Here is a 13,343-nt window from a genome sequence, read left to right on the forward strand (position 1 = left end):
AAGGAAAATACAGGTAAATACCTGTACAGGAAAATACCCAACCTCCTTTTCCACACTTCCCTCATGCAATTGATAAGCTCTCAGAGATGCCAACAGTTTTTGAAGTGGCTGAGAGCCATCTCATTTGGCATGATGCAGCAGTCCCCTCTTGTTGCTCACCTCCATCACATGCAGTACATGAAATGTCTACTGAATAAGCAGCAACTCAAAGCACCCTTAGCAGCCATCGAGCTCTTCAATCAGTTTCTCTCTGGAAATATTCATCCAGAGTTAGACCACATGTTAAAGAGTCTGTCAGAGGAGTTACAAGACTGTAAATCTGGTGGGACCCAACAAAATAAAGGAGACAACAGCACGATTTGCTTGCTATTAACCGTGCCTCTGTAACATCACAGTCTATCTCTAAGCTATATTTTCCACTGCATTGCAGGCTTGCAAAACTTTTAATGGAACAAGTTTTTCTGGCAGAAGAACACTGATTTTTATCTTTAATGAGCAGCCTCTCTATCATTTAGCTTCAGGAAACAGCTTCCTGGTTGTAAACTGCTTGAGAGAGCTGACAGCCAGTCAACTTCAAAAGCAGCCAGTAGAGACTTTCTGGCAAAGTTTGGGAAGGAATTAAAAAATGCTGAGGGCTGCAGACAATGTTGTTATGGAGCAGGAGGGCTCTGCTTCCCGAAATGAAGAAATGACAAGTTGGGATATCAATGACATCAAACTTCCCCAGGTATGTGTCCGTGTCTTAGAAATTTATCCAGTTTTGATGAGTCTTCTCCACTTCAAAAATAACCTCAAACTCTCTCTCTTTCCTCTGCACCTTGTTGCCTTTATGCTTTTCATGACCATAAGTTATGGGACACTGTTTGGCTGAAGGGCTAGAAAACAGCCAGTAAAATACCAAAGTTTCCATGCATGTTCCCTTTAATATATTATTGAAAAAGCTGTTGATGCAGTAAATATAGCGACGCTGCAGATACATCATCCTTCTAGTCCATTGCTGGATCAGATGCAGAGAAGGTGGGAAAAAAAAATCTCTTGCTTTGCATGCTCAACTGGAGACACCTGGGACTTGAATTTTGTTGTGGGAAGTGTTTTAGGAGAAGAGCACAGCACCCACAACTGCCTTGCAGCTCTGGGTGCTCAGCCTTGCTGCAGACCAGGCTGCAGGGAAGCGGGCTGGCTTTTGGCATGGGGCAATGCTCTTTTTGGGCACCTAGGAAGATCTTGCCTCCTGAGGGCTGGAAGTCTGTTTTGCAGAGATGTGCTGAGAGGCAGCATGGTGGCCTTTCCTTCCCTCAGTCCTTTTCTTGTTCACCTACCCCAAAATCTCACTCATGCTCTCACTGAAAACCCACAGCACCCTGCAACCCCAGTGTCATCTCCCTGTCTCTCACCTTAGTACATTTGTGCCAGATCCCTCCTGCTGGGCTCCTTCACCATCCAGCTTCACCTTTCAACCCTGTCTTCTTACCTGATAACCAGTTTCCTCCCTACTCTCTCACTGTTTTTTGCCCAAAGCCTCCACGTTCCAGGCTACCTCCTTCGCTGTCCCCCACCCCAAGGTCACCTTCACCTGCGTTTCAGCCTGCAGGCTTCCTCCACACCCTTCCCAGTGCTCTCCAGTAGTTCCTGGAAGAACACAGGTAGTTTTTTTTTTCTTCTCAGTTCATATTCTTACTGTTGTAATGGCTCTCAGTGGCTGGGATCAGCATTTTTAAAGAAAGTCCTATTAAGTTTTTGTACCCCTGCTAGGATCAGCCTTTTCCCTCCGAAAACATTAGAGGGTATGTTTTGTGCTTTACAGCTTACTGCATTTGTTTTGTTTTTTGCTTAGTCCACAGTAGGGAAAATAAAACCTGACCAAGTTGTTCCTTGTGCTGGAATTCAAAAAAAATTGCTGGGAAGTTTTTCATGGCACTTAGGCCAAACGGAACCAAAATCCAGACCAAAAGACCTACAGATGTGGGAATAGCCTTGGTCTGATCCTGTATTTGCCCTTTTTCCAGCAAGACAAGCCAAATCAAGCCAAGTGACTCAGTGTAACGCTGCTGTTAATGGCCTGGATGGCAAAATAGGAAAGTATGTACTACTTTACTTCAGGTGCCCCACCTTTCTTCCCCTCCTGGGGCAGTCCTGTGCTGAGCTGGACCCACAGGTGGGTGAGAGCAGCCTGCTGGCCAGGCTTTCCTGATGCTTTTGGGCTTGCAAGGAGCCCTGGGGAGCTCAATTTTTGTCTTTCTTTCCTCTGCCACTTTCTCCTGGGAGCTGAGCTGCCAGCCAAAACTGCTGCTGTGGTGCCAGAGTCACCCAGACTAGAGGAGACAGGCAGAAGATCAAGTCTGCTGGCTCCTTCATCAGCTCTTCTTTTCCCTGGCCTAACACCAGCACTGGTGTCTTTGCAGGACGTGAGACAGACAGACTGGTTTCAGGAATGGCCGGATTCCTACGTGAAACACATCTATAGCTCAGAGGACAAAAATGCTCAGAGGCATCACAGTAGCTGGGCAATGAGAAACACCAACAACCACAACTCGCGCATCCTGAAGAAGTCCTGCCTTGGTGTGGTGGTCTGCAGCAACGACTGCTCGACCCTGGATGGGAGGAAAATCTACCTCAGGCCAGCCATATGTGATAAAGCTAGGCAGAAGCAACAGAGTGAGTATGAGGATGGTTGCTCTTAAATGGCAGTCAATGAGTGAACGCAAGATAAACCAAAGCAAAGCAGAGGAAACCCTTTGGATTGTCCAACCTCCCCTGTGCCACCCCTTACATTCAAATGCAACTCTTGATTTTGGAAGCATGCATTTTACATTTCATACTGCTGGGGACAGGGATGTTGTTTGCTTGTGTCTTTTAGTTGTTTTTTTTTTTTTTTTTTCTTTATTTCTTAATCTGTATTTCTGATGGAAACTGGTTAGAGGCTGATTTCTCAGGCCCATGAGAGAGGCTCCTGAGAAGGCTGTGCAGTGTAGGCACCTTCCTGCTGTGCTGTTCCTGGTGACCTGAGTGGTGGCTTCATTATTTCATGGGCCCAATAGTGATTCAGGAGAGTCTTGCAGAAAAGAAGATGCTCGTAAACTATGATGACTGGAAAATAGGCCTCGTACCCACGTCACCAGAGACAAGACAGTGCAAACACAGAAAATGAGCTGGACACACTTTCTTAATGAAACTATTCCAAACACTTCTTGATTGCTCACTGGAGCTAGCACATACTGATTTCATAAACTGATGAATATTTCAGCTAAACAAAGGTTTTACTCAGGCACTCACTGAGGTCAGAGTGATGTCCTCTAAAATAATCAGACAAGAACATAGTTGACATTCCACTTCCAAGTTAAAAGAACTGAAAGAAAAAAGAAAAAAACATGAAACTCTGAAGGTAAAAGCCCTTTCTTTAGACATAATTGACCACACTAAATTAGAAAAAATTATAACAGAAATAATCTTTGCCTGTTGTATTTAACAATGAAACAGAATGAAGGTAATTTGTTTGCTTATGTTAAGTTTTATTTGTTTGAATTTTTTTTACGTAGTTTTTTCCTAGTGTAATTTCTAAGCTCCAGACTAGAAGTGGCAATCTACTACCAATGAAGCCTTGTATTGGATGGGATTCATCTGTCTGGTGTTTCATAGGAACTATTTCCCACTGTTTTTGCTCCAGGGAAATGCTGTCCAAACTGCAATGGACCCCTGCGGCTCCTTTCCTGCCGAGGCCACGGTGGTTACCCCGTTACCAACTTCTGGAGGCATGAAGGCCAGTTCATATTTTTTCAGGTTGGTATAAGATTACATTATATTAAGCAGGTTAATTTTAAATACTAATTTTTATATTAAGGACATAGTTTGTTCCAACAAATAAGGGCCATTGAATATGACAAGGTCAAATGGTTGTAAGGACAAAAATTTTCACAATGAGTATGAAAGGTCCAGAGCAACCTCACCTAGCTCTGAAGGTACCCCTGCTGGAGGTTGAGTTAGATCTCCAAAGGTCTCCAACCTAAATTACTCTATACTTCTATGATTTTACAGCATATTATATTTTTCATTTGGGCTCACACCAAAACCTGTTGATTTTGAAGCACTTTGCCTTAGGTACATAGGAACAAACAAATGCTCAAGGAATCAGGACTGCCATGTTATATCAATCTCTCTGAGATACCATGAATAGCCTCAGTATGAGGCTATCTCACAGGATTGTCCATGGAAAATGCCATCTATGCATTATATGCAACATATACCTGGAAAACAATGCTTGCAAATTTTTATTTAATGGGCACTTTCTGGGGGAAGTCATACTCCCAGTTTAGTTCCACAAACACTGAGTTGTCTCCTGTTTTCCAGTCTTCTGAGTCTTTTTAGTTGTCTTTTGCTTACATGCAGGTTAAAAAAAATGATTAATTCTCAGTTGAAACTAATGGAAATTAATGCCCTGATAAACATGTCTGACGTCTAAGACTGAAAATGTCTGTAGGGGAATTGTAGCCAGGCTTCAGCTGACATTGTACCTTCAATTGGGTCTCCAGTGTGGGGTGTCTCTTCTGCATATAAATGTGGTGTACTGGTTTATTGGGATTTTTATTCCTTTAAGGGGATTTCTGCCTCATCACACTTCCTTTGAGATCTGTTTGTTACCTGACCTCACATTAAATAAGTCTTATTAAATACAAAGCATTAAATGAGGCCATGTGTATGTTTTTGGCCAGTGCAGAAAAAATATCCTGCTCCCTTAAGTTCAATAACAAGGCTGTTGCTCACTTTAACATATCACAATTACTTTCTAAAGTCCAAAGGGGCTCATGACCACCCACGTCCAGAAACAAAACTAGAAGCCGAAGCACGGAGGTCAGTCCAAAAAGCACAGACAACTTTTTCTCCACCATCTCCAAGGTTAAAAAGACTCCAGGAGATCAAGGTAACTTTTATTATCAATAAGTGAAATTGCAGGGTGAGGGAACCAACGTCCAACACACTTTACTGAGGAGGTTAGCTAGGCTTTGGTTTTGGTGGGAGTAGGCTTTATGTCTCTGCATACATTCAGGTGAAGAAGGAGCAGGAGTGTCCTGAGCATCCTGCTCAGCTCAGCACTGCTGTCGATTGCCAGCATCCCCCAGCCAGAGCCCCTTCTAATCTGGTGGCATCAGGAGATTAAATCTATACTGATAAACAAAGCACAGGTGGAGGACTATCAATTCACTATTCACATGGCCCTTGGCATGTTTTTGGCCGGTGTGAACTCATGGTTTTAGACAGTCTTTAGCCTCATCTTATTTAGTGGTGTGGACATAGTTTTAGATCTCTAGCTCTTTCCTGTTTTAAAATGCAAGAGTTGTCTTTAGAAAATTTTCCTACGAGTGCTGTGTTAGCACTGCCCTGGAAATTAAATTATTTATAAATAAATCTGGGAAGAAAGTAATTGGATATTTGGTCTAACCAGTACTGACACTTAAGGAGAATATTAGTAGGTTTTAATTGGAGTTAACTATACTATTGATTACAGCACCTCATGAGAAAATTGTAACAAACGAACACTCAAAAACTGGGCAATGGCAATAACTGGGCTCAGGAGGAAGATTTGTGTGTGTGTGTGTACACATACATAAACACACTGCATACTATTTTACAACTGAATACAATATACAATATCACCTATGTTGTATGTCTATTTTATACTGAGTATGGGTGTGGAAGCACTTGTGGAAGAGAGCATCTACACAAATCCCACAGACCATTGTGCCTGATGGAGGGAACCACGTAGAGCAGTGAGGGTGAGGCTGCCTCTAGTGACATTCCTTGCAAAGGTTGCGTTACACTCACCTGCACACCACCAGTCTTCCCATGCCGTTTGTTTTTTGATATGCTGGAGATGGTGTATCCTCTCCAGCCTGGAGTAAAGGATAGTATTTACAGCCCCTTTGTCCACAGAGGAAAGGGACAATAGGACCAGGTGAGGAAAGCCTTCTTAAATGACGTGGGGAAGCTGGGGAATCCAGGAGCCCAACAAATAGATAAAGAGTGAGCAGAGGAAGTCAAATCCATTTGAATGGAATATGAATTTAAAAGCTGAGCCTATTTCTGCTGGAAATATTAAAAAAGGACACTAAAAAACAGAGATAAGGAGTGACGCTGATGAAGACACTCTGACTTGGGATCAGACAGTTGGACAATATGTGATGGACAGAGAGTAACATCTTGACACAAGTGCATGGGAACACAAAGAGATGAAATTCCATGTTATTATGTTACGTGTACTGAAACAATGATTTTCATACTGTTGGTTTAATCATGTTCTTATGATCACACTGAATTAATTAATTAATTCTCACTTACTGAGCCACATGGCATTTTTTACTTTTATTCCGAAGTGTACATGTCTAGATGTCCAGAGCTCTTTGTCTTTCTCTTTCTACAACATCTTCCTTTTTTTATTTTTATTTATTTATTTTTTTAACTTCATATTGTGTAGGAGTAGGAACTACTCCTACATATCACCTAATAAATATCTATCTCATAAATATCTAACAGGTCACTCTTCAGCTGCTCTGACTCCATGCAGTCAGGGTAATTCCATTTACCCTCAGCTGGCTTTTCAGTTCATTCCTCTCAGGCAGGTTCGTCTTGGAAATGACCTGTTGTATTCCTGTTTTTGCCATGACCAGATGTGATACAACATACTCAGCAGTCTGATTTCACTTGCAGAGTTTGTGTTGCTGAATTTTCTCCTTAGAAAACTCAATTTTGATGTACTCACAAGATATGAGACAGAACAACTGTAGAAAATACATGAGTCCAAAATAGAAAAAGTGATATGTAGGATGTTTGCTTTATGGCATCACCTGTTTTTTAACTGAAGATGGGCTGGCCTTACATCAGGTCATTGGAATTTCTTCTCCTGGTAAGGAGTGAGCAGCTTAAAGGAGATTTGCTACTCTGGCAGTCAACAAGTCAGAAAATCACTATAATTAAATGTATGCAAAAGCAGGATTACAAAGAAATGAGACCTGTAAGTACTAATCAGAAATGATAGCCCAGAGTGAGTGTTGTGAAAGGAATTAAAGTGTGTAAAATTGTAATCCAATAATTAGGGCATTTAAAGAAGTTGAAAATTATCCAGGAAAAAAATGACTCAGAAGAATAATTCCAGTGTACTGTTCCCTCCTTGAATGAAATATCTGTTTGTGGCACCAAAAAAAAAAAGAAAAAAATCATTTGAAAATAGAAGTAAAGATTCTTAAAAAAAAATGGAGCATAATATTGGATCGGAAAGGTCACTTCAAAACAATCAGTGACAAAAATCTTTTCCAGTTTTTCCAAACTCTATAGAAATAATTCAAATTCTGTGGAAGCAAATTAGAATTAATATTAGAATAATTTTATTTTCACGTGCTTCTTCAGTATCCTGGCAGCTGTGAATGTAAGATCTACTGGTTATTTAATATTAAAAAGAGATTTGGGCAAAAACTGATGAACCAAGCCCACAGATGTGATCTCAGAGCCCCTGTTTGGTTTGTCCCAAAGCCCCTGGGCACTACTCTGAAAGGAGGCCCTGCTGTTGTGCCTGCTTCATTACCCACGTTAATTGAAAGCCTTTTTGAACGCATCGACCTGCTGTTGTTTTATGTTGCTAAACTGGACTGCGTTTCACTAAACCACATCTTCCTTTCCAAGTCTCTGACAGGTGAGATGCCCACCCAGGAGGCTTTGCCTTTGCTGCTTTCCAAGCCAGATGGTTACATGCTACCTGCCAGTTTTGGGGGACATTTAAGCAAACGCTCTCCAGAGCAGACACCGAGCAGCTGCTTTGGGCAGCCGCCGTACCTGAGGGCACCTGGGGAGGATGAGGAGGGCCGGGCGCAGCCTGCCAATGGCAGCTCACGCACACAGGCCTGGAGCAGCACCCAGCATGTCCCCTGCGTGCCACCAGTGTCAAAGGGTGGCCATAACCCCCTCAGACCCAGTGCTGGTCCTTCAGGGGAGGAAACCTGCAAGAGAAAAGGCCCTCTGGCCTACAGCAGCGGCTGCCATATCTTCCCTCCTCCACCATACCCGCCGCCTCAGCAAGGGCCCTGCCTGGTGGGGTCACACCACCACCACCACCACCACCATCACCACCACCACCTCCCAGCACTCCTCAAGGGAAGCCAACGAGATGAGGAAGAAGCAAAGCACTGTACAAACCCCAGCTACTGCAACAACGACATGTTTTTTAACCTGTACCCGTTACGGTGACTCGGTTAATATTTCCTCTCTGTCATCCACTTCTGGCAACGGGGCTAATTCTCCCTCTCTGGCCACCATGCTGATTCCCTCTTTATCTTCTCTTTTACACCTGAGGAAGGGCTTTTGTGCCTGCAGACCCATCTCTTCTCTTCTTTTCCTAAAAATAATTATAAAAGTAAATAAATAAATAAATCTCCCACTATTTCGTTGATCTAATAAAAAGCATCATCACTTCCTACAAACTACCTCGCTACCATAGCATTTTGGTAGTATTTCATACCACCAGTCCTACAACTGTACAGCCTGACCCAGTTTCAGGTATATATAGTTTGAATGTGCCTCACTGCTTTTACCATCCACTTTTCAGGTCTTTCATTGCAATCTGTAACAAATCTTTCAGCATCCTTTCCTACACATCACTCTATTTTCTAACCACTTCTGTAAGCTGTATTTCATCAGGAGCTATCCATTCCCTAACATCTGTTTAAAAAATATAGAGTGCAAAAATTATTACTTTTTGCCTGAATTTAGTGATCTATCTTTGAGATATTTGGCAGAAGTTTCTTTACCTTTTTCCCATAATTCATATCTGACTTTCCCAACCTCTTTTGCTCTCTGTACCACGTCTCAGATGGCCACCAGCCCACACCATGCAGAGGGAGGCACCAACACATCCCCACTGCCAACTCTGCAAGGAAGAGATGAAGAATATCAAGTCTGGAGCCACATTTCACAGTTTGTTCCTTCAACATCCATGGCTACATGCACTGCCCAGCCTTTGGAGTCCAATACAGCATTGGCAGTCCCGACCAGCCCCTGCCCTACCTGTGGAGCAAGCCATGCCTGAGCAAAATAACTTTTTTATTGGGATGAGTTTGGGAGGACAGTATTACAAAACAAGTGGCAATAAAAACTTCACAGGACCTCAGACTGCAGCATATCTGGTGTCCATCAAAACAGGTTCGGTGTTCTCATATGTCTTTTTTTTTCTTCTTGTTTTCAACCTTTTAGTCTTTTTTTTTTTTTTTTTTTAAGTACTTGGGAATACATTAGCTATTAGGGAAATGGCTCTAATTATGAAGGGTGGTGGATTTAAAGACATTTATGAGACATGCACAAATTATATTTATAGAGTGTTTCAAAATGTTTATTGAAATTTGTGAAACAGAGGATGCGTAGTGATTTATTTTTTTTAATGTGGAAAAAAAATATGTAAATGTAGATCACAAAATAACAGCCTGCTGTTGTAGTTGAGGGACAGTTCACCAATCTTTCATTCACTCCCATGCTACTATCAAACTCTGTTTATACCAAACTCTATTTGGTTTTATTATGGTTTGTGTTTTATTGTGGCTCAGTATCTTAGGAAGAAATATCAAGGGCAATAACAACCTGCACCTCTAAGACAGCAAAAGGAAATTCAGTAAGAGCTGTAAGCACTGTTGCTCTGAGAGGTGAGATGCAGGAGGGACAGACAGATCCCAGCAGGGTGCATGTCCCATAGCTGAGATTCCTCTGTGGCTGCCCAACCGGCCACACCAGCATTGACCCTGCCCACAGACACCTTGTTCTGCTTTGCCTCGCCTTTCCTCCAAATTCCTCACATCCTGCTTATAATCTCCTGCTTATAATCCTGTGCACCCAGGCCCCAGAACTGACCCCCATTTTGGGGGGACCCACAGCCCCCATTCACACAGCGCTCATTGCACCAAGCATGCTTCCAAGTTAAACACCTTTGAGGCTCAGGGATATAGGACTATTCCCTTCTGAAAAGGAAAAAACTAGCACACGGTGACAACAGGATTTTTCTCAGGTAAAGCACAAAGAAGGTTTCCGGATCTGCACACTGCCAGGGTCAGTCTGACCTTATTGCACTGACTTCTGTGTTGGCAGTAACCCTCCCCATTTTTTGGTACAATCTGTACATTGGATAATTTCGGTGCCAGATTTATAACCATTTGGCTCAGAATATTAAGACACTAATCCCAGCTGCGAACTTTGCAAGACTGACTTTTTGCAACACGTTTGGGATATTGAAAAAAGAAATGTATGTACCTCTCTGCTTTAAGCCTCTCCTAACCACTTCTAAGGTATTGTGCTTGTTTGTGGGCAGTGATGGGAATCAGAGGTGAAAGATGGCATCAGATGCATTTTACCCTGCAATTTGAAGAAAATATCCTGAATACTGAGGTAGTTTGGGGTAGCTTTATGAAGACACACTGATCTATACGCAAGGATATACCCACAGGTAATTCTGCAACCATATTCTCTGCTGCAGAATATTTTTTTTTCTGCAACATGCAGCTGTAGCAAAATATTAGGAAGGCATCAGAGAAGCTACGAGATCAGGATGTGAATGATTACATAGATGAAGGGCTTTGTTCCAGCTTACAGGAGTTTCAGCCAGCTGTAACTACTGCCAAAGCTTATGTAAACATCCCTGCATGGCATGGATAGTCTACACTCACTGCTTTCCCAAGCTCTTAGCTTCAAAAACCCTGGCCTCAATGTCTAAAGGGTAATTCTTTGGGAGTAGTCCCAGTGCTTGCTTCAAAGCAAGTATTTTGATGTATAAGGGCTCTTCTAGGCCATCAGAGACACCACAGCAGTTACTCAGAATGACACGCAGAGCCAGATTGTATTTCACAGGAACATACATGTAGTATTTCTGAATTTTGTTCAGTTGTTTCTTTGTCTGACTCACAGAATCACAGAATGGTTTGGGTGGGAAGGGACCTCAAAGACCACCTAGTTCCAACCCCCCTGCCATGGGCAGGGACACCTCCCAGCAGACCAGGCTGCCCAAAGCCCCATCCAGCCTGGCCTTGAACACCTCCAGGGATGGGGTACCCACAGCTTCTCTGGGCAGCCTGTGCCAGGGCCTCACCACCCTCTGAGGGAAGAATTTCCTCCCAACCTCTAATCTAAACCTACCCTCTTTTAGTTTAAAGACATTCCTCCTTGTCCTATCACTACACCCCCTGACAAGGAGTCCCTTCCCAGCTTTCCTGTAGGCTCCCTTTAGGTACTGGAAGGCTGCTGTAAGGCCTCTCCAGAGCCTTCTCTTCTCTAGGCTAGACATCCCCAGCTTCTCAACCTGTCTTCAGAGGAGATCCTCTTGATCATCCTTGTGGACTTTCTCTGGACTCATTCTAATACATCCATGTCCTCCTTGTGCTGGGGGCCCCAGAGCTGAAGGCAGCACTCCTGGTGGAGTCTCACAAGAGCAGAGCAGAGGGGGACAATCTCCTCCACCCTGCTGGCCACACCTTTTGATGCAGCCCAGGACACTGTTGGCTTTCTGGGTTGCAAGCGCACATTGCTGGCTCATGTGGAGCTGTTTGTCAACCAAAATCCCTGGGTCCTTCTCCTCAGGGCTGCTCCCAATCCATTTTCCCCCCAGCCTGTATTTGTGCTTGGGATTGCCCCGGCCCAGATGCAGGACCTTGCACTTGGCCTTGTTGAACCTCATGAGGTTTACATGGGCCCACCTCTCCAGCCTGTCCAGGTCCCTCTGGATGGCATCCCTTCCTTCCAGTGTGTTGACCACACCACACAGCTTGGAGTCATCGGCAAACTTGCAGAGGGTGCACTCAATTTCACTGCCCATGTTATTGGCAAAGATGTTAAATAGTGCTGGTCCCTCTAAATGCAACATTTAAAGATGAACTCTAGACATGTAATCAGAGGGAACTACTTTATCGTTATTGTTTTATTGCAATAAAATGCAGTTGGATGCTTCCATTTTTTCATTTTTTGTTATCCTCAGAATATCACTGTAAGAAAGGGAAAGGCTTCTGTATCAGTCATGCTGACAGGGTGATGGAAATGCAGAACATGGATTTGACCCACATGTCCCAGGCCTTGGGCACAGACCTTGCCCAGTTTCTTCTGGCTTTCCTCTAAATTTCTGTGTGAAAAGAATTGCAAATCAGACTGAATACAATCAGATGTTTTCATTTTCAACCACTGACACAAAATCCCCTGCCTTTGGCAGAATGAGGCTATAAACTGTTTCTATGTGCAAGATTATGGGCTGCTTTCTAAAATGTGCTCCTAAATGCATTCTTGTTATTTCTAAACAAAAGAAGTACGTCAAAATGCTGGTGATAGAAAGCACTCCAGCGGAGTAAGGTTTAGGAGATACACTCCAAGTAATTTTATCAAAGATTTTCTTTCCTCTTCGCCTTTGTGAGGTTTACTAGCCAGTGTGTCTGGTACTCATGGAATTTTTTTTCTGTTTCACCTCAGTATAGTCACTTAGGGCTTTTTAAGTTCTTATGGCCAAGGAGTTATAACAGGACTATCTAATCTTTTACTTTATTGCACACAAAATGTAGTCCCTACGGTGTCTCGGCCAGGGGTCAGCCTGTCCATGCCAAGGTAGCAGCTGCAGGGTGAGGGTCCAGGAGAGGCAGGGGAGGATGGGGAGGTGATGTTGTATATTTCAGAGAAAAAAATGAAGAAAGCCTGCTGGTGTGAGATTAAAAATGGATGCAATCAGTAATCAAGGCAGAACATAAGTAGGATGTTAATGCTGCACATCTTAAAACCCTAACAATTTGAACCTGACTCTTGTGCAAGCAATGTCCTGAAGACTGGAAAAAAGCAAATGTCATTCCTACCTTTAAGAAGGACAAGAAGTCTGAGGAACTGCACAGAGGGGGGGCTGGGAGCCAAATGACTGGAAAATTGCTGAGAAAGACTGAGGTCCTGGTGAATACAAAGCTGACCATGAGCCAGAAATGCATCTGTGTGGCAAGAAAGGCTAAGAGCCTTCTCAGGCAGTGTTACCAAGTGGTGCCCATGCCCCTCTGTGTGTCCATGCTTGAGCAGGGCTTGGGCCTGATGGGCTCCAGAGGTCCCTTCCCACCTCAGCCACTCTGTGAGTCAGGGAACAGTTACTCTATCAGACGGAGCTCTTCTCAAGCCAGTTGCAGTCTCCAGATGCTTCTGCCTGAATTAGCCATGTACCATGTGGCACATCTGAAAAGCCATCCAGCAGCCTGACTTACTAGGGTCACCCCCAGGCAGCAGGACACGGCCTTTGTGGCCCTGCAGTCAACAGCAGAAGCAGTCTGAACGCCATAATCATCCTTTGCTCTTCTTCTTGGATTCCTTGA

At 43.5% G+C, this 13,343-nt stretch overlaps 1 protein-coding gene across 1 annotated transcript; it reads left to right on the forward strand.

The window, feature by feature from the left end:
* The first annotated feature begins 625 nt into the window (after positions 1 to 625).
* On the forward strand, positions 626 to 8,229 carry GCM1 (glial cells missing transcription factor 1). Its single transcript, XM_032183567.1, has 5 exons — positions 626 to 727; positions 2,403 to 2,655; positions 3,665 to 3,777; positions 4,787 to 4,915; positions 7,669 to 8,229. Exons 1-5 carry the CDS (start codon positions 626 to 628, stop codon positions 8,227 to 8,229), a joined length of 1,158 nt encoding a protein of 385 aa, XP_032039458.1.
* Positions 8,230 to 13,343: the final 5,114 nt, after the last annotated feature.

The sequence above is a fragment of the Aythya fuligula genome, chromosome 3 (genome assembly GCF_009819795.1).
Source record: "Aythya fuligula isolate bAytFul2 chromosome 3, bAytFul2.pri, whole genome shotgun sequence".
In the NCBI taxonomy this organism is placed as follows: Eukaryota; Metazoa; Chordata; class Aves; order Anseriformes; family Anatidae; genus Aythya; species Aythya fuligula.